Source organism: Ahaetulla prasina, chromosome 1 (genome assembly GCF_028640845.1).
Source record: "Ahaetulla prasina isolate Xishuangbanna chromosome 1, ASM2864084v1, whole genome shotgun sequence".
In the NCBI taxonomy this organism is placed as follows: Eukaryota; Metazoa; Chordata; class Lepidosauria; order Squamata; family Colubridae; genus Ahaetulla; species Ahaetulla prasina.
Window position 1 is genome coordinate 257,079,187 of NC_080539.1, and position 24,074 is coordinate 257,103,260.

The 24,074-nt window shown below is 41.2% G+C and overlaps 1 protein-coding gene across 1 annotated transcript in view; it reads left to right on the forward strand.

Annotated features, from left to right (window-relative positions):
- The window catches only part of MYRF (myelin regulatory factor), a 141,645-nt gene that overhangs the window by 90,143 nt on the left and 27,428 nt on the right, over window positions 1-24,074 (forward strand). The window contains exons 10-17 of the mRNA XM_058155595.1: window positions 673-783; window positions 4,094-4,184; window positions 5,078-5,143; window positions 8,884-9,084; window positions 11,005-11,113; window positions 12,640-12,749; window positions 14,430-14,590; window positions 23,812-23,884. Coding sequence (XP_058011578.1) covers window positions 673-783; window positions 4,094-4,184; window positions 5,078-5,143; window positions 8,884-9,084; window positions 11,005-11,113; window positions 12,640-12,749; window positions 14,430-14,590; window positions 23,812-23,884 — 922 coding nt within the window. The remainder of the gene's footprint in view (window positions 1-672; window positions 784-4,093; window positions 4,185-5,077; window positions 5,144-8,883; window positions 9,085-11,004; window positions 11,114-12,639; window positions 12,750-14,429; window positions 14,591-23,811; window positions 23,885-24,074) is intronic.

The following is a 24,074-nucleotide window of genomic DNA, read 5'->3' on the forward strand; positions in this document are numbered from 1 at the left end:
AGCTATGTATTTACTTCTAGAAGTTCTTTCTTTTATTTTCTTTTTAAACTTTGGTTCCCTCTACTTCCTGATCCGTGATTTTTATAAAATGTCCTTGTCCTGCTCCATCTGATTCATTGACAGATGTAGATCCTCCATTATTCTAATGTTCTCTCCTCAAGATCACGTGAAGTGCTAATACCACTTTATAATGCCTTGGTAAGGCCACACTTGGAATAGTGCATCCAGTTTTGGTTGCCACCATGTAAAAAAAATATTGAGACACTAGAAAAAGTACAGAGAAGAGCAACAAAGATGATTAGTGTAATGAAAAGAAGGACTAGGGGAGACATGATGACAGTGTTCCAATATATCAGGGGTTGCCACAAAGAAGACGGAGTCAAGCTATTCTCCAAAGCATCTGAGGCTAGGACAAGAAGCAATGGGTGGAAACTAATAAAGGAGAGAAGCAACTAAGAACTAAGGAGAAAATTCCAGACAGTTAGAACAATTAATCAGTGGAACAACTTGCCTCCAGAAGTTATAAATGCTTCAACACTGGAAGTTTTTAAGAAGAGATTAGATAACCATTTGTCTGGAGTGGTGTACAGTTTGCTGCCTAAGCAGGGGGTTGGACTTGAAGACCTCCAAGATCCCTTCCAACTCTGTTATTCTATTCTATTTTATTTTTAGGGTCAATTTGCCTCCAGAGCAAGTCACAAAGGTCACAGTGGGGCGGCTGCACTTCAGTGAGACCACAGCCAATAACATGAGGAAGAAGGGGAAGCCTAATCCTGATCAGAGGTAAGCTTCTACTTGATGACTTTTATTTAAGATTTCCACTGCTATTTTTCAACATAAAGGTTCTCAGGATGGTGAAATCCTATCGGCTCGCACCTGCTTGAGTGAACCGGTAGTAATAAAAGCTACTGGTTGGCCCAAACTGGTATTTCCGATGATCAGCTATGCCGTGTGATTTAAAATCGCTATAAAGCAGGAAATCAGCAGGATCCAGCAGGAAAGCAGGAATCTAAATCGCACAGCACAGCTGTTCTTCTCGCTGTTCTACTTACCTTCCCAAGCCTCCTTTTTCTGCACGCAGCATGTGTTTGGGGCATACTGTGCATACACATGCAGTGTACATTTGGTGCGCAGTGCGCATGTGCGCACACAGTGTGCATTTGGTGTGCTCTACGCATGCATGTGCACACAGCGTGCGTTTGGCATGCACTGTATGCTTGGCACACACCGCGCATGTGCAGGCAGCAAACCAGTAGCAAACCGGGGAAGAGTTCACCACTGGTTTTCAAGATAGTAATGAAATCTCTATAATAGAAACTAATGTGGTTTATTCTATTAAACTAAAATAACTGTGGTGGTTAAGGATTCCATCAAGGGACATCCAAATTCAAGATCCAGTTTCAGCTAAAGAATCACATAATAACTGAGTCATTCTCTTGTGCCCAACCTGCCTCACAAATTTGTAAATGGCCATAAATAAGGATAACTCACTATTTATTCCCCAAGTGCCTGTCTACATGTCACCACCTGTATCTCAATATTTTCTTACAGCTGAGTCACCTGAAGATGGCCTAGGGTGGTACATCCTGGAAGAGTTTTCCTAAGGTGCCATCTCAAAAAGCTATATCCAGGCAAAGTAGGAAGTGGTGAAGTTTATTGGGGAGGCAGCCCAATTTGACACACTTTTGCCAACAATCTTGTGGTTCCAGTTGATTCTGCTGGTTTCCTTTGAGACCATCTCTTCAGTCTGGCCCTGACTTACTTGCCTTTAATCCTCTTGTGTTTGCAAGTTCAGAACTCTTTCTTCTGCAGCCACTTTTCTTTTTTAAATTAGTTGGTTGGTCATTTAATTGTTTTTAAATAGTGTTTATTTATTATATTTATATTATAGTGGTATGTGTATTTTAATATTGGCTGTACACCGCCCTGAGTCCTTCGGGAGATGGTGCGGTATAGAAATGTAATTATAAAAAATAAAAATAAATAAATAAATTCAGTGCAAAGCCCTGAAATTGACCAGCCTGTGCCTGTAATTGGAAGTGTAATTGAAAGGGCTTGTCTCTTGCAATTCTGCGCAGTAATCTCTTTGTAGGCAATGGCTTTCCCATGCTGCTGCTTCCAGGGAAGCTCTGGCTACTTCCTTCCTTTCTTTATATTCACTATCATGAAATTTAGAAATTTATAGTTTACAGATCCCATACTGATTTCCCATAGCTAAGCCTTTCTTAGAGTCGGGTTCTTCAGTAGGACGTATATATATATATACCGTATATATATATATATACCGTATATACTCGAATATAAGCCGAGTTTTTCAGCACGTTTTTTGTGCTGAAAAACGTCCCCTCGGCTTATACTCGAGTATATACGGCTTATACTCGAGTTTTTTCTTTTTCTTTTTTTCACATTATACCGGATGGTGCAAACTTGGCGGGCTTTTGCATTAGTGCGGGGAAGCCCTGCCGGTGCAGTGAGAGGGCGGGGCGGGGGAGCCGCCAGCCTTCTCGGCTGAGGGAGGGAGGCTTTCCCTGACCGGTAGCTGCCTCATTTCCCTCCCTCGGCTTATACTCGAGTCCCCAGTTTACCCCAGTTTTTTGGGGTAAAATTGGGGACCTCGGCTTATACTCGGATCGGCTTATATTCGAGTATATACGGTATATATATATGTTTATAGTACCTTGTTTCTCCTCATATATTGTTTATATATTATATAATCCTTTATGCAATGCTTGTATATATTGTTACGACAAATAAATAAATATAAATAAATAAATAAATAAATAAAGTATTCCATGGCTGCATCTCAGTGGCAGAAATCCAGGCTAGCATTGGATGGCAGCCAAGTGTTACAAAATAATGTATGTGCCCAACTTTTTGCTGCCACCTAAGGGTCCGTAAGTTGAATAGGCCATCTGTTGATCCAAAATTTTAAGAAACAATAATATTAAAAATGTTCAATTGTTAATGCATTGGGGAATGAAAAAAGAAGATAGTGCGTAGAGAAAGCAGAGCTTTGTGAGTGCCACATGGAAGAGGCTGAAATTTCAGCGAAGGGAACCACCAGTCATTGCCCTTAGACTATTTTGCACTAAAACTGTTGGGCAAAAAATGCAACACGGATTTGATCCACGTGTATGGTAAAAATATTATGTTTTAGGAGATTCAGATTCAGAGTGGCATAATTTCCTGCCAGCTGTGGGATAAGAGAGGAGAGGAACATGGCAAAACAATTACTTGGATGTTGCCTTAGAAAATACATGCTGTTCACGCTGCTAGAATACCCAAACTGTTTATAGCTGATCATTTGAAATAATGCTACGCTTTTCTGTGAGAAGGACTTGCCAGATCCATACAGGGAGCTTTATTTTCACTGTCAATGCTACACAAGCAGAATATCTGTATTGCCCTCTTGTTTCTCAGCCACAGATCTCAGATTGTTCTCTCTTTTAAGACAAAGGAACAAAACTGAATTGTGAAATGTGTGATTGGAATTTAATAATTCAGATTTACTTTTCTAAAATTGTAACATAAAATAATATCTTGAAAAGCAGATAGGCTTAGAAAAAAATCATCTTTGAATTTTCTAATATTTTGATATGACTGATTGATGTGCTTGTTCATTTCCTGTGTGAAAAAGAGTGATTTTCACTTGTGCTGGGCTAGGTTTATCTCTGATATCTATTCAGGAAAAAGGACATAGATTGATGAGCTCTGCAAAGCTGTCTAATATGGATAATTTTAAATGAACTGCTGGAGTTTTGCACTTATATTTTAAATGTATTTTGTGGTTCTACAGGATAGTCTGCCACCATACCTGGCTGGTTTTCAGAGCCATTGTCAATCACTGAATTAATTGGTGTCAGTATATTGTGAATGCAATTTAGTGCTACGTAGAGTTGTTCAAATGTCTGACAATGTTTTCTTTATTTTATTAAGGAATGGAATAAATTTGAAAATTACCTTGTATTGAAGATTGGAATATTTTGATAAAGTGTTCACTATGTTTTTAGAAAATCTCATATTTCACATGTACTATGTTTCCATCTGGGAAATTGGGAAAAGCCTATGCTTAACTGGTCCTGTCTTGTTTCAGATACTTCATGTTGGTTGTGGCTTTGCAAGCTCACTCTCAGAACCAGAACTACACTCTGGCTGCTCATATCTCCGAGCGCATCATTGTTAGAGTAAGTCTATTCCCTTCCCTTGCAACATATCCTTCCATGATTGTGAACATTTAGAGCTTTATATTTTACTTGACAGGAGCTCCTTCATGTTCTTAAACCCAATACAAGCCTGCCCCTTGTTCCAGAGTGTTCCTTGCTTTTTTTTTCTCATTCACAATACCCTCTACCCTAATCTTGTTTAGCTTTTGGAACTCTGACTCTCTCTTCTACACAAAGAAGGCCTTTGGTAAATGCTTATACTAAATGAATTCCAATGCTTTTGAGGCTTATAGGTTCGAAGTAGATATTACATGCAAGGAAAGCAGGTTTATTCTTGGAGGGTACCTAAGAATATTGAATAATAAATTTTACAAGTGGTGTCCATGTTAACCATGTAATTGTGTTTGTGATAACCAATGCCACCAAATATCAAATTTCCCTGTTTCTGTGATACAAGCCACAAGGCAAGTCTTATGGATCAGATGTTCATCAGTTTTGTTGAAGTTAAACCTGCCCCAGAGATTGCACTTCTGCAGACATATGCCTTAAAGTTCCCCAAAAGTAAATGTTAAATACAGATGAGGGAAACTTGTAGAAGTATTATGACTGATATCATCTAGGGGCATACTTTATTCAAGTGGGGATATATCTGCCCTTTTGACTTTGGAATATTTGTGAAACTGATGTCCCCAAATAAGGTTAACTAAATCAAATTTCTTAGCAATCTGAATAAACAAGTGGAATGTTTCTTCGCTTTAGATGGAATAACCTTGGGGAAAGGCAAGTGAAGAAGTCAGCTGTGGCTCTTTCACTGCCAAAGTTAGTAAGCAAATAAGGAGGACACTAAGCTGTGACTTTGTAGTTGGCTGTCTCCGCCCTGCTGCCTTTTTAAGTGCTGTGTCCATTTCCTCTAGCAAAGGGCCGGTTCGGGGGTAAAACACAAACAGAGGGCAGACGGGGACCCCGGAGTCTGCAGACAAGTAAGTAACATGCTGACTTACGCAGTCTCCGGGGTGGTGGGGGTGGGGGACCTTTGTTGTAGATTAGTGGGTAAAGCAGATGGAAACAGAAGTATACCCACGATGCTTAGCTGCATCCAATTTGACCAATTAGGGTAAGGATCTGTCTGCATTAGCACAAATACGTGGTTTGGTTATACCTTAGAAGCACCTGTGAATTGCACATATTTCCATACCAGTAAGATTGTGCAATGTATACACAATTGTATACACAATTGTACCATGTCACTTCCCCTGAATGAGATGGATTTGCTGCATGGTGTATTTTTAGTAATTGTATGGTAATAGAAGTTAGATAATATCACTAATTTACAGTTCCGTGTTAGGGTTTGTTTTTTTTTAGCTTGATTTTTTTTTTGATGTATGGCAAATAAAATATAAGCAAAAGGCAACAACAATGTAACAGTAAAATCACAAAAATGTATGTAATAATTAAAAGGAACTAAAATTGAAGATTTAAAAAATTGTATAATATTAATATAGAACTAGCTGAACTTTATCTTATAATTAGATCTAGTCCATGTGAAAATACACTAGTCTCATGTTTATAATACATAAATCTTGATATTAAAAATAGGATTCAAGAGATGTGTTCCTTATTGATTTTTAAAATATCTTTATAATGTAATATAAAGGCACCACCTTGCTTAAGAGAGATTAGAATATAAACACCATAGGATAGTCAGCAAATGCTAGTATATGTGAGAGAGATGTGAGCAATTATATATGTTAACATTGTCAATAAAGATACTTTACTGCCTGAAGTAAAGCCTAAATGGTGCCCATCCCCAGACCCATCTGTCATTTCTCCCCTTCAAAGCTGAGCCATTCAAGCACCATTCTGAGTCTTTATGTATGACACTCTGAAGCAGATGCCAAAGTAAATTACTTCTGCCCAGAAGAATGAAAAAATGGAGCTTGCCAAAGGTCACCAAGTGACTTTGTGGCACAGATACCTTCTGGGGGGGGGAAATCCGTTTAAATGTACCGTATTTTTTGGACTATAAGATGGTGTATAAGACACACCAAGATTTCAAAGAGGTAAGTAAGAAAAAAAAAGTTTTTGCCCTCGCTAGCCCCCCGGAGCACTCTGCAGGCCTCCAAAACCCTCTGCAGGCCCTGTTTTTGTGAAAAACGGGCCCATTTTTCACAAAAATGGGACAAGCAGGGCGGGGCTTCAGAAGGCCAAAAATGGCTGTATTTGGTGTATAAGACAGGCCAACATTTCCACCGTCTTTTAGGGGAGAAAAAAGTGTGTCTTATACTCTGAAAAATATGGTAGACATCCTGCGAGCCAGATCTTATTAAAGTAACAGGACATTTGGATTGTAATAGTATAAGAAATGAAGAAGCTTCTTTTTCTGTTGGAGATCCAATACTTGTAAACTTAGAAGATTGAAACAGTGTTCTCCCAGTTTTTCCCTGAAAAAGTAAAAACATGGCCTTTGTAAATTATTTTAAACATTTAAAACTATTCCTCAGTGCTTTGTTCCATTTTATTTCAGTTGCAATGCTTTTAATTTGTATGGTTTATTTTAAGTTATTTTTGTTATTGGTTCAGTTTAAAATATAGTTTTAAAACTATAGTTTAAAACCTATAATTTAAAATACTATAGGTTTTTATTTTGATCAGTAATTATATAGAAATGCTTCATTATTAATGTGTAGACTCAGTTTATAAGGGCAATAAATTATTCAGCAACTGTTGCATACTAAGTCTACATATGTAGGACAAAGTATATTACTCATCAATAAAAAAGTTGAAATCTCTTGAAACACTGATGTGTTTACTATTTGAAATCCATTGAAACATCCCAGGAATCCCTATTTGATATTCAAGTCTATGAAAACGCAGCATTTAAGCCATGTACCCTAGAAGACTAATTGCCATGGTTATGTAGAATAAAACTACAATACTAGAATCAGCTGGATAGAATCTTTATTTTCTGTTGCTTTGCTTACCCTATTGCTCTTTTAGTAAACTCTGACTAGTATTTCAATTACTCTCTCAGTTAATATGCGTGACAATAATATCAAGAATTTTGAAGGGAGCACTTGAGGGAAGAAAGTTGGATTGGCAGTAGTATGGATTTAAGGACCAACTTTGGAATCTTTTTTTATTTTTATGGAAAGGTACATATCTGAAGAATATATATAAAAGAAATAGCAAAGATGAGCAAAAGAAATGAGAAAGAAAATGTTCCTGTGTAAACTGCTGGACTGATATATATGCTGAAGAACTTTTCCTGCCATTGAAAAGCCACAATCTGCTCCCACACACCTGGGAGTGTGGCCTGGAGCATCCAGATCTCTCTAGGGCAAAGCAGGTTTAAGTCCTGGGCAACCTTTGGTTTTAAACATGGTTTCTTCCTTTTTATCCCATTTTTCCAAATTGCTTAGAGGAATTCATCACTCTTGTTCACCTAAATCTCTTACAGATTCTTCCTTCACAATCCTGCAAGAATTTATTTTGAGCTGGGGATGCTTTTTTTCTTTATGGAACACTTTGTTCCCACTGAGTGTAAGAAAAGCCTATTTGCAATATAACCTTTCTGTTATGAGCTAAGAAAGAAGGTTTATCTGGCTGATTCTGTAAACACACACTGACTCAAGCTCCTTGTGCTGAGTTGGCAAACTAGATCAGATAGCCCTCCCTGGTTATAAGCAGTCTACTGTTAGGCTAAAGGAACAACTATGATATAAAGTAGGTTTTGACTGAGACTATATCTCTGTCTCCTAATGTGGGCAAAGAATGATGTGTTCTTATCCATGCTGATAATCGTAAGTGCTGCAAATTGAGAAATTTCCATAAGATTCTATATGACATTGTATAACCTATATTTCACCTTAACACATGAGTGCACATAAAGTGTGTGTCGTGTCCCACTCCTCCGCTGACGGCTGGGTCAGGGAAATCCGAATCAGGCTTGCCTCTGCAGCTCTGCCCAAAGTCCTAGCAAAGTCCTCAGAGCAGGCAGGAGACCAGTAAGTGACTTCAGCAAGATAAGTTCGACTTTTGCCTGACTCAGAGACTGCCAGAAAGCAGATCCTTTATATAGGCCATGGGGTGTGGCTCCATGACTCAGCACTCATTAAGGCCTGCCCCTCCCTTCCTTCTGTTGCCTCCGCCTATCCAGCCTTCTGATGCGAGGGTCACACCAATCAGCAGCTGTTGGGAATAAACCCTCCTCAGGCTCACATGCTGTGGAGGAGGGGGAGGGGTCTAGCTGCTCTGTTTGCCTGGGCATGGAGTCAGGGCTGGGGCCGGGAGATGCTCCTTCTTCTGCAGTTTGTGTGGGCATGGAGCCAGGACTTGGGCCGGGAGGCATACATTCCTCAGTGTTCGAGAGCAGGTAAGAAGGCCCCGGCTGCTCTGAGGGCGGGCAAGACACAACAGTGTGGCTGCCTTCTATCACAATTGATGCATCAAGTATATCATGTAATATACTTGCAAAGCCTTTGGACCAATAAGTATCTTGTGGAAGGCTGCTGGCTCCCATTTCTTTCTTGTTTAACCTCCCTATCAGTGAATGGGCTATTGTGCAAATGGATATTTTTCCATTTCTTTAGGAGGAGAGCTTTACTTTATCCTATACCTTTTCCTGCTGTAAAACCACTGGACTTTTCTTCTCTGTTTTTCTCAGTCATTTGCAACTGTTGATAGTTAATCCCCAACTCTTCTCTGGATGTCTTTTTTGTAGGCTTCTAACCCAGGTCAATTTGAGAGTGACAGTGATGTACTTTGGCAACGCTCTCAGCTCCCTGACACTGTCTTTCACCATGGCCGAGTTGGCATCAACACAGACCGACCTGATGAAGCCTTGGTTGTCCATGGCAATGTAAAAGTTATGGGATCCCTTATGCATCCATCAGACATCCGAGTAAAAGATGATATCAAAGAGGTAAGTGTTCACTCCAGAAATTATATTCAGTACTGAATCTGCTTTGAAAATCCACACTGAGCAAGTACTCCTCATTGCAAGCTAAAAAACAAACACTATAGAAATAGGCCAATCTTTGCCTAACACTTGGAATAAGCTAATTTCAACAACGTTCAGGCGGCAAACATACCAAGGCAGTTAATCTGTTTGGTACTTCCTGAGTTCTGTCTCACGGTGTATTTCATTGTTGTTTTTTCTTATGCCGTCCCTCATCAGGATATAGCAATAGCACTTAGACTTATATATTGCTGTGCTTTACAGCCTTCTCTGAGTGGTTTACAGAGTCATTATATTGCCCCCAACAATCTGGGTCCTCATTTTAGCCACCTCAGAAGGATGGAAGGCTGAGTCAACCTTGAGCCTGATGAGATTCGAACTGCCAAGTTGCAGGCAGCTGGCAGTCAGCAAAAGTAGCCTGCAGTACTGCATTCTAACCACCGTACCACTGCGGCTCTTTATGTAACTATAGTTCTAGTTAAGATTCCATTATTGTACATGGGACTTGCTATGCCCTTAACTATATATCAACTTATCTTTCTAAAATGCAATTGCAAACTTTTGGTTTTAATAGAATAGAATAACAGAGTTGGAAAGGACCTTAAGTGGAAATCTTAAATAAAAATCATCAAGTGGAAGCTTACCTTTGATCAGGATTAGGCTTCCCCTTCTTCCTCATGTTATTGGCTGTGGTCTCACTGAAGTGCAGCTGCCCCACTGTGACCTTTGTGACTTGCTCTGGAGGCAAACTGACCCTAAAAATAAAATAGAATAGAATAACAGAGTTGGAAGGGATCTTGGAGGTCTTCTAGTCCAACCCCCTGCTTAGGCAGGAAACACTCCAGACAAATAGTTATCCAATCTCTTCTTAAAAATTTCCAGTGTTGGAGCATTCACAACTTCTGCAGGCAAGTTGTTCCACTGATTAATTGTTCTAACTGTCAGGAAATTTCTCCTTAGTTCTAAGTTCCTTCTCTCCTTGATTAGTTTCCACCCATTGCTTCTTGTTCTATGCTCAGGTGCTTTGTAAAATTGTAAAAAAGTTTGACTCTCTCTTCTTTGTGGCAACCCCTGAGATATCAGAACACTACTATCATGTTACCCTTAATCCTTCTTTTCATTAAGATATACCCAGTTCCTGCAACCGTTCTTCATATGTTTTAGCCTCCAGTCCCCTAATCATCTGTTGTTCTTCTCTGCACTCTTTCTAAGAGTTCCTAGATTCCCATGAATCTCAGGTTGTAATTTGGCGTGACTTTCAAATTCCCAGTTTGTTTGCTTTTTTTTTACTTAAAAAATATAATATAATATAATATAAAAATACTTTATATTAATTCCTGAACGCTAGATAAATACATTTGGATTTGGAAGCTTAGGTATTTAGTCTAACTTAGAGTTTCAGTTCTAGACTTAGACTAATAGTTTAGATACCTACCTGTGTGTGTGTGTGTGTGTGTTTGTGTATTTTCACTTTGATATTCTAAATGTATTTAAATAACTTACATTCTTGTTGGTTTTTATAGAATATACAGTACTTTATTCTGTAAAGGTCAGCACAAATACTAAGCATTATAGCCAGTTATAAAACTGAACAGGCTTTGCTTCGGGTGGCAGAAAATAATGCTAAGTCTCCTTGGTTTTTAGAAAATTGAAGTGCTGTCCTTTACTCAAAAGGCTAAATTCTGCTGCTCCCACTGTTCAAATCAATAATACAAAGAACACCTAAATACTGAGCTGAAATCACCATGTGATTATTAACCGTATATTCAAACTGCCACTACAGCTTTTCGATTTCTGACAAATATGGTTAGATGTAACTATATGGTGCCTGAGTATTGAGGACCGCAGAGTACTTTTATGGATTTCTTTTTTTTATAATTTTAGGTAGACACCACAGAGCAACTGAAGAGAATCTCCCGTATGCGGCTGGTGCACTATAATTACAAGCCAGAGTTTGCTGCCACTGCTGGCTTGGAGAATACAACTGAGACAGGTACAGGTAATTTTTCTGACCTCAGGCTTAATTTACATTACTGTAGCAAGTACGTCTAAAACTATTGATTACAGTTGTTCCATGGACCCTCATATTCTTGGCTTCTTTTTGATGATACTTGCTTATTGGTTTGCAGTGATGTTATAGTTATATGTGACATTTTATCTGAAGATTGTTTCTATACTTAGAGAATATGTTTTTGTATAATACCTAGGTATTTAACACTATGCAAGATACGGGAAAAACATTTACCAAGCATCATGCATCATGATGTGAAAACCCAGGCCTAATTCTCTTTCTTTACTTAATTTAAATATCAGATATACTGTAATTGCTATACTTATACTGTTGTTTTTCATAGCAAATTATTAAAATGCAGACCACATTTTTGTGCCTTTATTGGAACATAGATGTTGGAATACCTTATGGGCAGGTGTTGCAAGATAGGGTGTATGATCACACAATGGTGAATTAATATTTGTTCCATTTATTTCCTCCTTCCCGTCATTCTCTCCCACTATGGGGCACATGAATCCAAATACCGTATATACTCGAATATAAGCCGATCCGAGTATAAGCCGAGGTCCCCAATTTTACCCCAAAAAACTGGGGTAAACTGGGGACTCGAGTATAAGCCGAGGGTGGGAAATGAGGCAGCTACCGGTCGGGGAAACCCTCCCTCCCTCAGCCGAGAAGGCTGGCGGCTCCCCCGCCCCGCCCTCTCACTGCACCGGCAGGGCTTCCCCGCGCTAATGCAAAAGCCCGCCAAGTTTGCGCCATCCGGTATAATGTGAAAAAAAGAAGGAAAAAAAAAACTCGAGTATAAGCCGTATATACTCGAGTATAAGCCGAGGGGACGTTTTTCAGCACAAAAAACGTGCTGAAAAACTCGGCTTATACTCGAGTATATACGGTACTTTATGGGTAAAACTCAATTACTTCAAGGAACGCTTAACTGATGACTTTAAAGATATATCCCTACATATGTGGGATGTGTTTTTTACTTCCCAGTCAAGCATACGGTATTTTTGAAGGAATCCCATTCTCCCCAGACCCCATCCAATTTAGCTCCCAATACCAGACAAGGCCAGCCAGGATCTGTCACCGGTTCAGATACTTTCTGTAGCACTTTTCATAATGAAGGTGTATTCGTCAGGCCACTGACTTTAACCAGTAGCAATCTAAGCTATTGCATAAACTCATCTCTTAGGTGGCGTGTAAAGGTGTGATGAAAGTGTGCTTCATGCAAAAGTTCCTGATGCCAAAATCATTCTGGCACACTAATATTATATTTCTGTTATGATGAGTTTTCCTAGGGACTATGCTTACACTGAATCTTTTAGCTGTTTCCAAAGTGAAAAATTTAAAATAACTACTTTACTGCAATTGCTGCTAATGTTTATAAAATAATACATCTGTTTGAATTATATCTTTAATTGTAACTTTTTGGCATAAATATCTTCTATAATGACAGTTATTGCGCTCAAAGCTGTTACGTTTTATGTTGTTGTTTTTTTCCTGGGCAGGTGTTATTGCTCAAGAGGTGAAGGAAATTCTTCCAGAAGCAGTAAAAGATTCTGGGGAAATAGTCTTTACCAGTGGGAAAAGTATTGAGAATTTCCTTGTGGTAAATAAGGTGAGTGAAACTCTTGGAAATAAACTAGCAACGGATTCTGAAGAAAATTAAATCCATACAAAATCTGGAAAATATATCTTTTTCCCCATTTTTTAAAAGTTGCATCTTAAATATTTTGTTTACCAGTGCTTGGTTTAGGAAGTGCCAACAACTACATTTGCTGGCTTGAATTGACGTGAAGGGAGAAAACAAAAATAGGAAGGCTGCTGACAAGAAAAAACTGGTTCAAATCCTTGCAGGTGATTTGGTGGGGAATAATAAGATGGATGGTCGGTCATTGTTTCTCAAAAAGCCTTCAGAAGAAAAGAAAGGACAGCTCTTCGTTTTTCCTCTGTCTCCTACATTTAGCTTGACTTCAAGTAAAACCGCTTATTTTTTATAAGGACCAAGAAGAATTCAGTCTAGTGAAAAAGTATGCCAACTACTTTTTCACATGATATGCGAGTGAATGTCTTCCCCTAACCTAGATGTAGGGCAGATTATACAGTAAAATAAGTCATAGGTATCCTTACCTATTGAATGTTTATTCTATTAAAATAAATTGTATACATATTTTAACAAATCTAAGCCACCCAGAGTAGCCCTGTGGTAAGGGGGTGGCCAATATATTTAAATAATAATAACAAATATTTTCACATATAGTATATTATAAAGGGTTTATTTTGTGAAAATATAGTAAAATATATTTTCATGATATTTTTTTTAAATTGAGATACTAATGCAGAGATGGAATAGATTTGTGAATTAACAAATAGAAGATTGATATGGACCAGAAAGAGGCCACCCCTACATTTCAATAAATGTACATAAAATGCTATTGTAGTAAACATACATAAAATGGTTTTATAAACCACACTATAGAATTGTGGTTATCTGGAAAATACATTTTGATTGTACTCCTATCTTCAATCTTGAAGATAGCTATCCATTTTTTGCTGTCTCTTTCCTTCAGTCTTAAAGCAAGATATATAATTTTTGATGATGGTCAAAAGTGCATTTACATGGGTAAATTGCAGTTGTCATTGCATTCATTCTTGGAGATATCAGGTTTGATCAGTGGCAAATTCCTTACCTTAATATTAGCAACAATTGAATCAATCTCAGAGCTGGCATGTGCTCTAATAATTATAATTATAATAATTATATTAGCATTAGCTGCTTTAAATATCATTTGGAGTGGAATGTAGATTCATTAAACTGTACATAAGACTGTTAAGTACTGTCAGAAAGCAATCTTTCTCCAGAAGAGAGAAGAATGGTAGTGAGCAGTGAATTAATGGTACTGTAGACATATGAAAAATACCTACCCAGAGTTTTATCTTTGAAACATGTGAATATGAGAAACTCAGAAATCAAAGAAGGAGTGGAGGAAAGAATCTGAGATTGAGATCCTTTCTTCAAGGATAGACTTAAGTTGCCTCATCACAAAGTCTCTGTATCCACATTTTTCTCTACAAGTTTTGCATAGTGAAAAGATTTTTGCAAACGGTCCACATTGAGGACAGTATCTGTTAAGTCACTTCGCCTGACATGTTAGGTTTCTTTTTAAAAAAAAATATAATATTAATAATATTCTTCTTGGTCCTTATAAAAACATCCTCGCTCTTTGAAAATAAAAGACCAAATCACAAGGTAAAGATTTGAGCCCATCAGATCAAACTTTGATTTTGCTCATTGCAGGAGCGGATTTTTATGGAAAATGTTGGGGCTGTGAAGGAGCTCTGCAAACTGACTGACAACCTGGAGAACCGGATTGATGAACTAGAGAGGTGGAGTCATAAACTGGCCAAGCTCAAAAGGTTGGACAGTATGAAGTCAACTGGAAGCTCTGGAGCATTCAGGTAATACACATATCTGAATTTTAAACATAACTTTTATTCAGTTTTGGATCATAATATGGAGTGGCCACCTGGAGGAAAGGACTGTTGGCAGATTTAATTCTCTATCACAAAAATAACATGTAGGTTGCAATCCTGTGATTTAGGGAGAAACTACATTGAGCACAGTGGCACTTGTAAGTATATTAAGATTTGAACTAATAGAGAAGCTTATAGAGTTTTGGAATAGGTTCAGGTGTTTTTCCAAGCTGAAGATTTAGTTCCCTTTTCAAGAGAGCAGGAAAGGACTTTTTTTCTCTCCCTCTACTATAATTAAGAGCAAAATCATGATATTTCTCTAATCCTTAATGAGAAGAGGAAAATATTGTACCATTCAAGTCTCTAGACAATATGAGTGTCCATACGGACCACTGATGGTTAAAGAATAGAATAGAATAGAATAGAATAGAATAGAATAGAATAGAATAGAATAGAATAGAATAGAATAGAATAGAATAGAATTTTATTGGCCAAGTGTGATTGGACACACAAGGAATTTGTCTTGGTGCATATGCTCTCAGTGTACATAAAAGAAAAGATACGTTCATCAAGGTACAACATTTACAACACAATTGATGATCAATATATCAATATAAATCATAAGGATTGTCAGCAACAAGTTATAGTCATACAGTCATAAGTGGAAAGAGATTGGTGATGGGAACTATGAAACAATTAATAGTAGTGCAGATTCAGTAAATAGTCTGACAGTGTTGAGGGAATTATTTGTTTAGCAGAGTGATGGCCTTCGGGAAAAAACTGTTCTTGTGTCTAGTTGTTCTGGTGTGCAGTGCTCTATAGTGTCGTTTTGAGGGTAGGAGTTGTCCAGGATGCGAGGGATCTGCAAATATTTTCACGGCCCTCTTCTTGATTCGTGCAGTATACAGGTCCTCAATGGAAGGCAAGTTGGTAGCAATTATTTTTTCTGCAGTTCTAATTATCCTCTGAAGTCTGTGTTTTTCTTGTTGGGTTGCAGAACCGAACCAGACAGTTATAGAGGTGCAAATGACAGACTCAATAATTCCTCTGTAGAATTGGATCAGCAGCTCCTTGGGCAGTTTGAGCTTACTGAGTTGGCGCAGAAAGAACATTCTTTGTTGTCCTTTTTTAATGATGTTTTTGATGTTAGCTGTCCATTTGAGATCTTGCGATATGATAGAACCCAGAAATTTGAAGGTTTCTACTGTTGATACTGTGTTGTCAAGTATTGTGAGAGGTGGAAGTATGGAAGGGTTTTTCCTAAAGTCTACCACCATTTCTACGGTTTTGAGTGTGTTCAGTTCCAGATTGTTTTGGTTGCACCACAAGGCTAGTCGTTCGACCTCTCGTCTATATGCGGATTCGTCATTGTCTCGAATGAGACCAATCACTGTTGTGTCATCTGCGAACTTCAGTAGCTTAACAAATGGATCATTGGAGATGCAGTCATTGGTATACAGAGAGAAGAGAAGTGGGGAGAGCACACAGCCTTGGGGGCCCCTGTGCTAATTGTACAGGTATTTGATGTGATCTTGCTTAGCTTCACCTGCTGCTTCCTGTTTGTTAGGAAGCTTGTGATCCACTTACAAGTCTGTTCCGGTACCTGTAGCTGGTTTAGCTTAGTTAGAAGAATGTCTGGAATGATGGTATTGAATGCTGAACTAAAGTCTACAAAAAGGACCCTTGCATAGGTCTTTGGAGACTCAAGATGTTGTAGGATGTAGTGCAGAGCCATATTAACAGCATCATCTGTTGATCTATTTGCTCAGTATGCAAATTGCAAGGGGTCTAAGAGCGGATTCGTGATGGTTTTCAGGTAGGAAAGCACTAGCCTTTCAAAGGTTTTCATGACTACAGATGTTAGAGCAACTGGTCTGTAGTCATTCAGTTCAGGAGGAGCAGGAGCATGAAGAAAGCAGGAGCATGAAGAACAGAACACACCTCTTCTCTACAGTAGGGTCTGTAGGGTGCATTTCTGAACTTTCCCAAGATATATATGAACGTAAATCAGTATCTTTAAGCCCATTCTTGAAAAGGCCTAATGTTCTGTCCCCTCCTGGCCTCAGCCACACGAGCTGGCTAAACGAGCCAGTAATTGAGTTCACGGCTGCTATCAGTCTTAGCAGGGAATCTGCAGCTGCCTGCCCAAAGTCTCCCTTATCTTGAGGTTGCCGGGCAACCAAGAAGTCAGTAATCCAGGCCGAATGTTCAACTCAATTCTCCATGAGTCAAAGAGTTCAGCTCACTTCTCCACGAGTCAAATAGTTCAGTTCAATTTTTGCTCGTCACGGAGCAGAAGAGCAGCCAGGGCTGCTTTTATACTCTGTGGGGTGTGGCTCCGTGACTCAGCACTCTCTAGGCCTGCCCCACCCCTTCCTTTGTTGTAGCCACCTCTCATATCTCCAAAACCTGGGATCCAGCCAGGCCTGATTGCCAGCAGCCGGGTCTGGAGGTGTGGCCTGGGGGGGGAAGAGTCAGGGGATGGAGGCCTCGTTATCTCCTCCACCTGGCCTGCCTCTGGCTCCTGGAGCTGAGCCAGAGGAGCCGGTGCTCCAGAGGTAAGTCCTGATGGCCCTGACACTGATGGCCAAGTGTGATTGGACACACAAGGAATGTTCTGTTTCCCTTCCCCCAATACTCCCAGCAAAGAGTCCGTCAGAGGCCTTCCTTTTTTTTTCCTTTTATTTACATAGATACATGTCCTGGCCACGTCTACCCACGGGCCTGCCAAGTTTCTGGAGATAACGAGGAAATTATAGATAAGGCCAGAATTACTCACGAATATATTCTTCCCTCCATGAATTAGCTTGCGCCAAATTCATTGTTTTGTCCGAGACAAAAAACCAGGAAGTCCCGCCTCCTATTTATAGTCTCTGCAGATGTCACTGCATGACAATTATGACTTGGCTTTGTCCCAACTCTTCCGCTGCTGCGCACACGATCAAGCCTTCGTAACCTTGCATCCTCCAAAACTGTTCTTGGGGCGTTGCCAAATCAGAAGAAGCCCGGGAGAATCAGGCTTGCCGGCCCCTCCTCTGAGTGGGTGCCAGGGAGGAGAGGGCTCAAGAGAAGCAGGGCTTGCCAGGTCTTCTCCCTCATTTTCTGAATCATCCGAGTCCAGGAGTCTGGGTCCAGGAACCTGGGTCACAACACTATCCTCACCGCAGGGCCCTTCCCCGGGCTGACGATCGGGATGCGGTCGGGCTGGGTTCTGCTCATGGAAGGCCTGCACCAGGTCAGGGCATGAACGCCGGAGGCATCTACCCAGGAGAAATCAGTCCCGTATCCCTTCCACGCGATCAAATATTGGAAACGACCCTTTAGCCAGCGAGTCTCGACGCTGTGGACTTCGTATTCCTCCGATCCGTCCTCGGCGACAGTGACGGGTGCTGTTGGGCACAAGGGGACTCGGTGTGGCCTCAGGAACCAGAAGGGACCGTGAAAACGGGTGGATCCGCATGGATCGTGGCAGGGTCAGTCGGTAGGCTACCGGGTTGATGACTGCCTCGACAGGGAACGGGCCGATGAATCGGTGGTCCAACTTTACCGGGCGGTCGGACGGGAGGTGTTTGGTGGAGAGCCACACCGGTCTCCAACTGCCAGCGGGGCGTTGCCGTCGGGAGCGGTCGGCGGACCGTTGTAGTCCTCCTTTGCCCGATTCAGCTGCTGACGTACCAACTGTTGGACCGCATGCAATTCCGTCAGGAAGGTCTGCGTTCGGGAACAGGAGAGTCCGTGGTGCCAGAGGGAAGAGCCGCGGATGGTACCCACATTGGCAAAGAACGGGTCATCTGAGTAGAGGTGTGCTGAGAGTTGTTAAAAGCAAACTCCGCCAGAGACAGGTAGTCGCCCAGTTGTCCTGTTGCTGGTTGATGAAGCAACGGAGATACTGTTCCAGTATACCGATGACCTTCTCTGTACCCCGCCGGTCTCCGGATGGTGCGATGACGACAGACATACCTGCACCTCCAACGCGCCATCAGGCTCTTCCAGAAGCGGGCTGTGAACTGAACTCCTCGGTCCGAAACCACCCTGTCCGGTAGACCATGGAGGCGGAAGATGTGCTGCAGAAAGAGCGGGCCGTTTTGCGGCTGTGGGCAGTCCGCGGCATGGGATAAAGTGTGCCATCTTGGTGAGCATGTCCACCACCACCAGCACCGTGGTGAACCCAGAGGACGGCGGCAGGTCTGTCAGGAAGTCCATAGAGATCGCCCCCCAGGGTCTGTGCGGGGTCGGCAAGGGCTGGGGGGGCCTGGGAGGGGCCCCCGTGGCGGTCTTGGCTTGCCGGCACGGTACGCAGGATGTCACGTAGGCATGTATATCATGCCGCACTGGGCCACCAAAAGGTCCGTGCCACCAGGTGGAGGGTCTTGAAGAACCCAAAATGCCCTGCTGCAGGGTTGTCGTGGCACTGGGTCATGACGAGGGCTCGGAGTGGTCCTGTGGGCACATATAATCGCCCCCGAAACTTGAGTAAGTCCTCCTCCAAGGTCCAAGGAGACGTGGGGCCCACCTCCGCTCTCCTTTGCTGCGACCAGGCGCCCTGGCGCTGCGCCTCGCACCTGGGCCCGCAAGTCCACTGGCTCCGTGCTGCGCCAAGGCTTCTGCCGCAGCACTGTCCGTGGAGGAAGGGGTCCTTGGCGCAGAGGTACTTGGCTTGCGGGACAGGGCATCCGCCTCCGGTTGTGACCGCTGGGAATGTAGGTCACGCGAAGTTGAACCGGCAAAACAACGACCACCGGATCTGCCGCTGGTTCAACTTCCGAGCTGTGGTGAGGTGCTCGAGATTCCGATGGTCCGCTCGACCTCCACCTGATGTCGGGCCCTCCAGATGGTGTCGCCAAGCCTCGAATGCAGCCTTGATAGCCAGCAACTCTTTTCCCAGATAGTGTAGTTGCGCCGGAAGGATTGAGTTTCCGGGAGTAGTAAGCGCAGGGAAAAGTGTGCCACCATTCGCCGGAGCCTGTAGCAGCACCGCCCCAGAGCCACATTGACGCGTCCGTTTCCACCACAAAAGGCCGGAGCGGGTCGGGATGCCTCAGGACGGGTTCCGTGACGAAGGCTTTCTTGAGGGCTGTGAATGCTTCTTGCTGCGGGGACCCCACCGAATGCAACCTTCTTCCTGAGGAGCTGGGTAAGTGGAGCTGTCAGTGTGGCGAAGCCCGGATGAAGGTCCGTAGTAGTTGGCGGCCCAGCAGGCGCTGAACATCCTTCACCCGACGAGGGCTTCCCAGCTACACAAAGCTTCTACTTTACATGGGTAAATTGCAGTTGTCATTGCATTCATTCTTGGAGATATCAGGTTTGATCAGTGGCAAATTCCTTACCTTAATATTAGCAACAATTGAATCAATCTCAGAGCTGGCATGTGCTCTAATAATTATAATTATAATAATTATATTAGCATTAGCTGCTTTAAATATCATTTGGAGTGGAATGTAGATTCATTAAACTGTACATAAGACTGTTAAGTACTGTCAGAAAGCAATCTTTCTCCAGAAGAGAGAAGAATGGTAGTGAGCAGTGAATTAATGGTACTGTAGACATATGAAAAATACCTACCCAGAGTTTTATCTTTGAAACATGTGAATATGAGAAACTCAGAAATCAAAGAAGGAGTGGAGGAAAGAATCTGAGATTGAGATCCTTTCTTCAAGGATAGACTTAAGTTGCCTCATCACAAAGTCTCTGTATCCACATTTTCTCTACAAGTTTTGCATAGTGAAAAGATTTTGCAGACGGTCCACATTGAGGACAGTATCTGTTAAGTCACTTCGCCTGACATGTTAGGTTTCTTTTTAAAAAAAAATATAATATTAATAATATTCTTCTTGGTCCTTATAAAAACATCCTCGCTCTTTGAAAATAAAAGACCAAATCACAAGGTAAAGATTTGAGCCCATCAGATCAAACTTTGATTTTGCTCATTGCAGGAGCGGATTTTTATGGAAAATGTTGGGGCTGTGAAGGAGCTCTGCAAACTGACTGACAACCTGGAGAACCGGATTGATGAACTAGAGAGGTGGAGTCATAAACTGGCCAAGCTCAAAAGGTTGGACAGTATGAAGTCAACTGGAAGCTCTGGAGCATTCAGGTAATACATATCTGAATTTTAAACATAACTTTTATTCAGTTTTGGATCATAATATGGAGTGGCCACCTGGAGGAAAGGACTGTTGGCAGATTTAATTCTCTATCACAAAAATAACATGTAGGTTGCAATCCTGTGATTTAGGGAGAAACTACATTGAGCACAGTGGCACTTGTAAGTATATTAAGATTTGAACTAATAGAGAAGCTTATAGAGTTTTGGAATAGGTTCAGGTGTTTTTCCAAGCTGAAGATTTAGTTCCCTTTTCAAGAGAGCAGGAAAGGACTTTTTTTCTCTCCCTCTACTATAATTAAGAGCAAAATCATGATATTTCTCTAATCCTTAATGAGAAGAGGAAAATATTGTACCATTCAAGTCTCTAGACAATATGAGTGTCCATACGGACCACTGATGGTTAAAGAATAGAATAGAATAGAATAGAATAGAATAGAATAGAATAGAATAGAATAGAATAGAATAGAATAGAATAGAATTTTATTGGCCAAGTGTGATTGGACACACAAGGAATTTGTCTTGGTGCATATGCTCTCAGTGTACATAAAAGAAAAGATACGTTCATCAAGGTACAACATTTACAACACAATTGATGATCAATATATCAATATAAATCATAAGGATTGTCAGCAACAAGTTATAGTCATACAGTCATAAGTGGAAAGAGATTGGTGATGGGAACTATGAAACGATTAATAGTAGTGCAGATTCAGTAAATAGTCTGACAGTGTTGAGGGAATTATTTGTTTAGCAGAGTGATGGCCTTCGGGAAAAAACTGTTCTTGTGTCTAGTTGTTCTGGTGTGCAGTGCTCTATAGTGTCGTTTTGAGGGTAGGAGTTGTCCAGGATGCGAGGGATCTGCAAATATTTTCACGGCCCTCTTCTTGATTCGTGCAGTATACAGGTCCTCAATGGAAGGCAAGTTGGTAGCAATTATTTTTTCTGCAGTTCTAATTATCCTCTGAAGTCTGTGTTTTCTTGTTGGGTTGCAGAACCGAACCAGACAGTTATAGAGGTGCAAATGACAGACTCAATAATTCCTCTGTAGAATTGGATCAGCAGCTCCTTGGGCAGTTTGAGCTTACTGAGTTGGCGCAGAAAGAACATTCTTTGTTGTCCTTTTTAATGATGTTTTGATGTTAGCTGTCCATTTGAGATCTTGCGATATGATAGAACCCAGAAATTTGAAGGTTTCTACTGTTGATACTGTGTTGTCAAGTATTGTGAGAGGTGGAAGTATGGAAGGGTTTTTCCTAAAGTCTACCACCATTTCTACGGTTTTGAGTGTGTTCAGTTCCAGATTGTTTTGGTTGCACCACAAGGCTAGTCGTTCGACCTCTCGTCTATATGCGGATTCGTCATTGTCTCGAATGAGACCAATCACTGTTGTGTCATCTGCGAACTTCAGTAGCTTAACAAATGGATCATTGGAGATGCAGTCATTGGTATACAGAGAGAAGAGAAGTGGGGAGAGCACACAGCCTTGGGGCGCCCCTGTGCTAATTGTACAGGTATTCGATGTGATCTTGCTTAGCTTCACCTGCTGCTTCCTGTTTGTTAGGAAGCTTGTGATCCACTTACAAGTCTGTTCCGGTACCTGTAGCTGGTTTAGCTTAGTTAGAAGAATGTCTGGAATGATGGTATTGAATGCTGAACTAAAGTCTACAAAAAGGACCCTTGCATAGGTCTTTGGAGACTCAAGATGTTGTAGGATGTAGTGCAGAGCCATATTAACAGCATCATCTGTTGATCTATTTGCTCAGTATGCAAATTGCAAGGGGTCTAAGAGCGGATTCGTGATGGTTTTCAGGTAGGAAAGCACTAGCCTTTCAAAGGTTTTCATGACTACAGATGTTAGAGCAACTGGTCTGTAGTCATTCAGTTCAGGAGGAGCAGGAGCATGAAGAAAGCAGGAGCATGAAGAACAGAACACACCTCTTCTCTACAGTAGGGTCTGTAGGGTGCATTTCTGAACTTTCCCAAGATATATATGAACGTAAATCAGTATCTTTAAGCCCATTCTTGAAAAGGCCTAATGTTCTGTCCCCTCCTGGCCTCAGCCACACGAGCTGGCTAAACGAGCCAGTAATTGAGTTCACGGCTGCTATCAGTCTTAGCAGGGAATCTGCAGCTGCCTGCCCAAAGTCTCCCTTATCTTGAGGTTGCCGGGCAACCAAGAAGTCAGTAATCCAGGCCGAATGTTCAACTCAATTCTCCATGAGTCAAAGAGTTCAGCTCACTTCTCCACGAGTCAAATAGTTCAGTTCAATTTTTGCTCGTCACGGAGCAGAAGAGCAGCCAGGGCTGCTTTTATACTCTGTGGGGTGTGGCTCCGTGACTCAGCACTCTCTAGGCCTGCCCCACCCCTTCCTTTGTTGTAGCCACCTCTCATATCTCCAAAACCTGGGATCCAGCCAGGCCTGATTGCCAGCAGCCGGGTCTGGAGGTGTGGCCTGGGGGGGGAAGAGTCAGGGGATGGAGGCCTCGTTATCTCCTCCACCTGGCCTGCCTCTGGCTCCTGGAGCTGAGCCAGAGGAGCCGGTGCTCCAGAGGTAAGTCCTGATGGCCCTGACACTGATGGCCAAGTGTGATTGGACACACAAGGAATTTGTCTTGGTGCATATGCTCTCAGTGTACATAAAAGAAAAGATACGTTATCAATGGTTTTAATGGTTACTTGTGCAAGAAACTGTATGGTTCTAATTCTGTTTGGTGGCTTTACCCCCCCCCCCCCACTTCATTCTATATCCCTAAATGCAGTTGAGAATACAATCTGTTTAGTAATTCTTCTAAGTCTTGTTTCTGTTTTGGATAAAGACCTCTAATTTGTAAGAGTACATTTAATTATATTATACTGTGTATTAGATTAGATTAGATTAGATTAGATTAGATTAGATTAGATTAGATTAGATTAGATTAGATTAGATTAGATTAGATTAGATTAGATTAGATTATTATACACACACACAGTCGTATTTATTTATTTTTTCATTTATTTGTTGAACAACTGTTAGAAATGGAAGAATGAGCAGGGCAAAAATGCAATAAAAGAAGAAAAATGCTCATTTGGATAAGTATAAACTTCGTTTTTTTAATACAGCCAAGCTGGGAGTCAGTTCAGCCGTGCAGAAAGCATACCACATAAAAAGAGGTCCCCCAAAGTGGCAGGCAAGGTAAATTTTTACAAAGATATGTAATTTGTCTGATTTTCTGTATTAAAGGAGGTATCATTGGAAATTTCTGGTCTTTGGTAGGAGATGTGGGAGCTGATTCTCTGATTCTCCTACTGTACAAATTCTATGATACTTGAAGATATGGAAGCAAAAGTTTTGTTTGAGTTCTGAGCAATGTCATGTTTGTTCA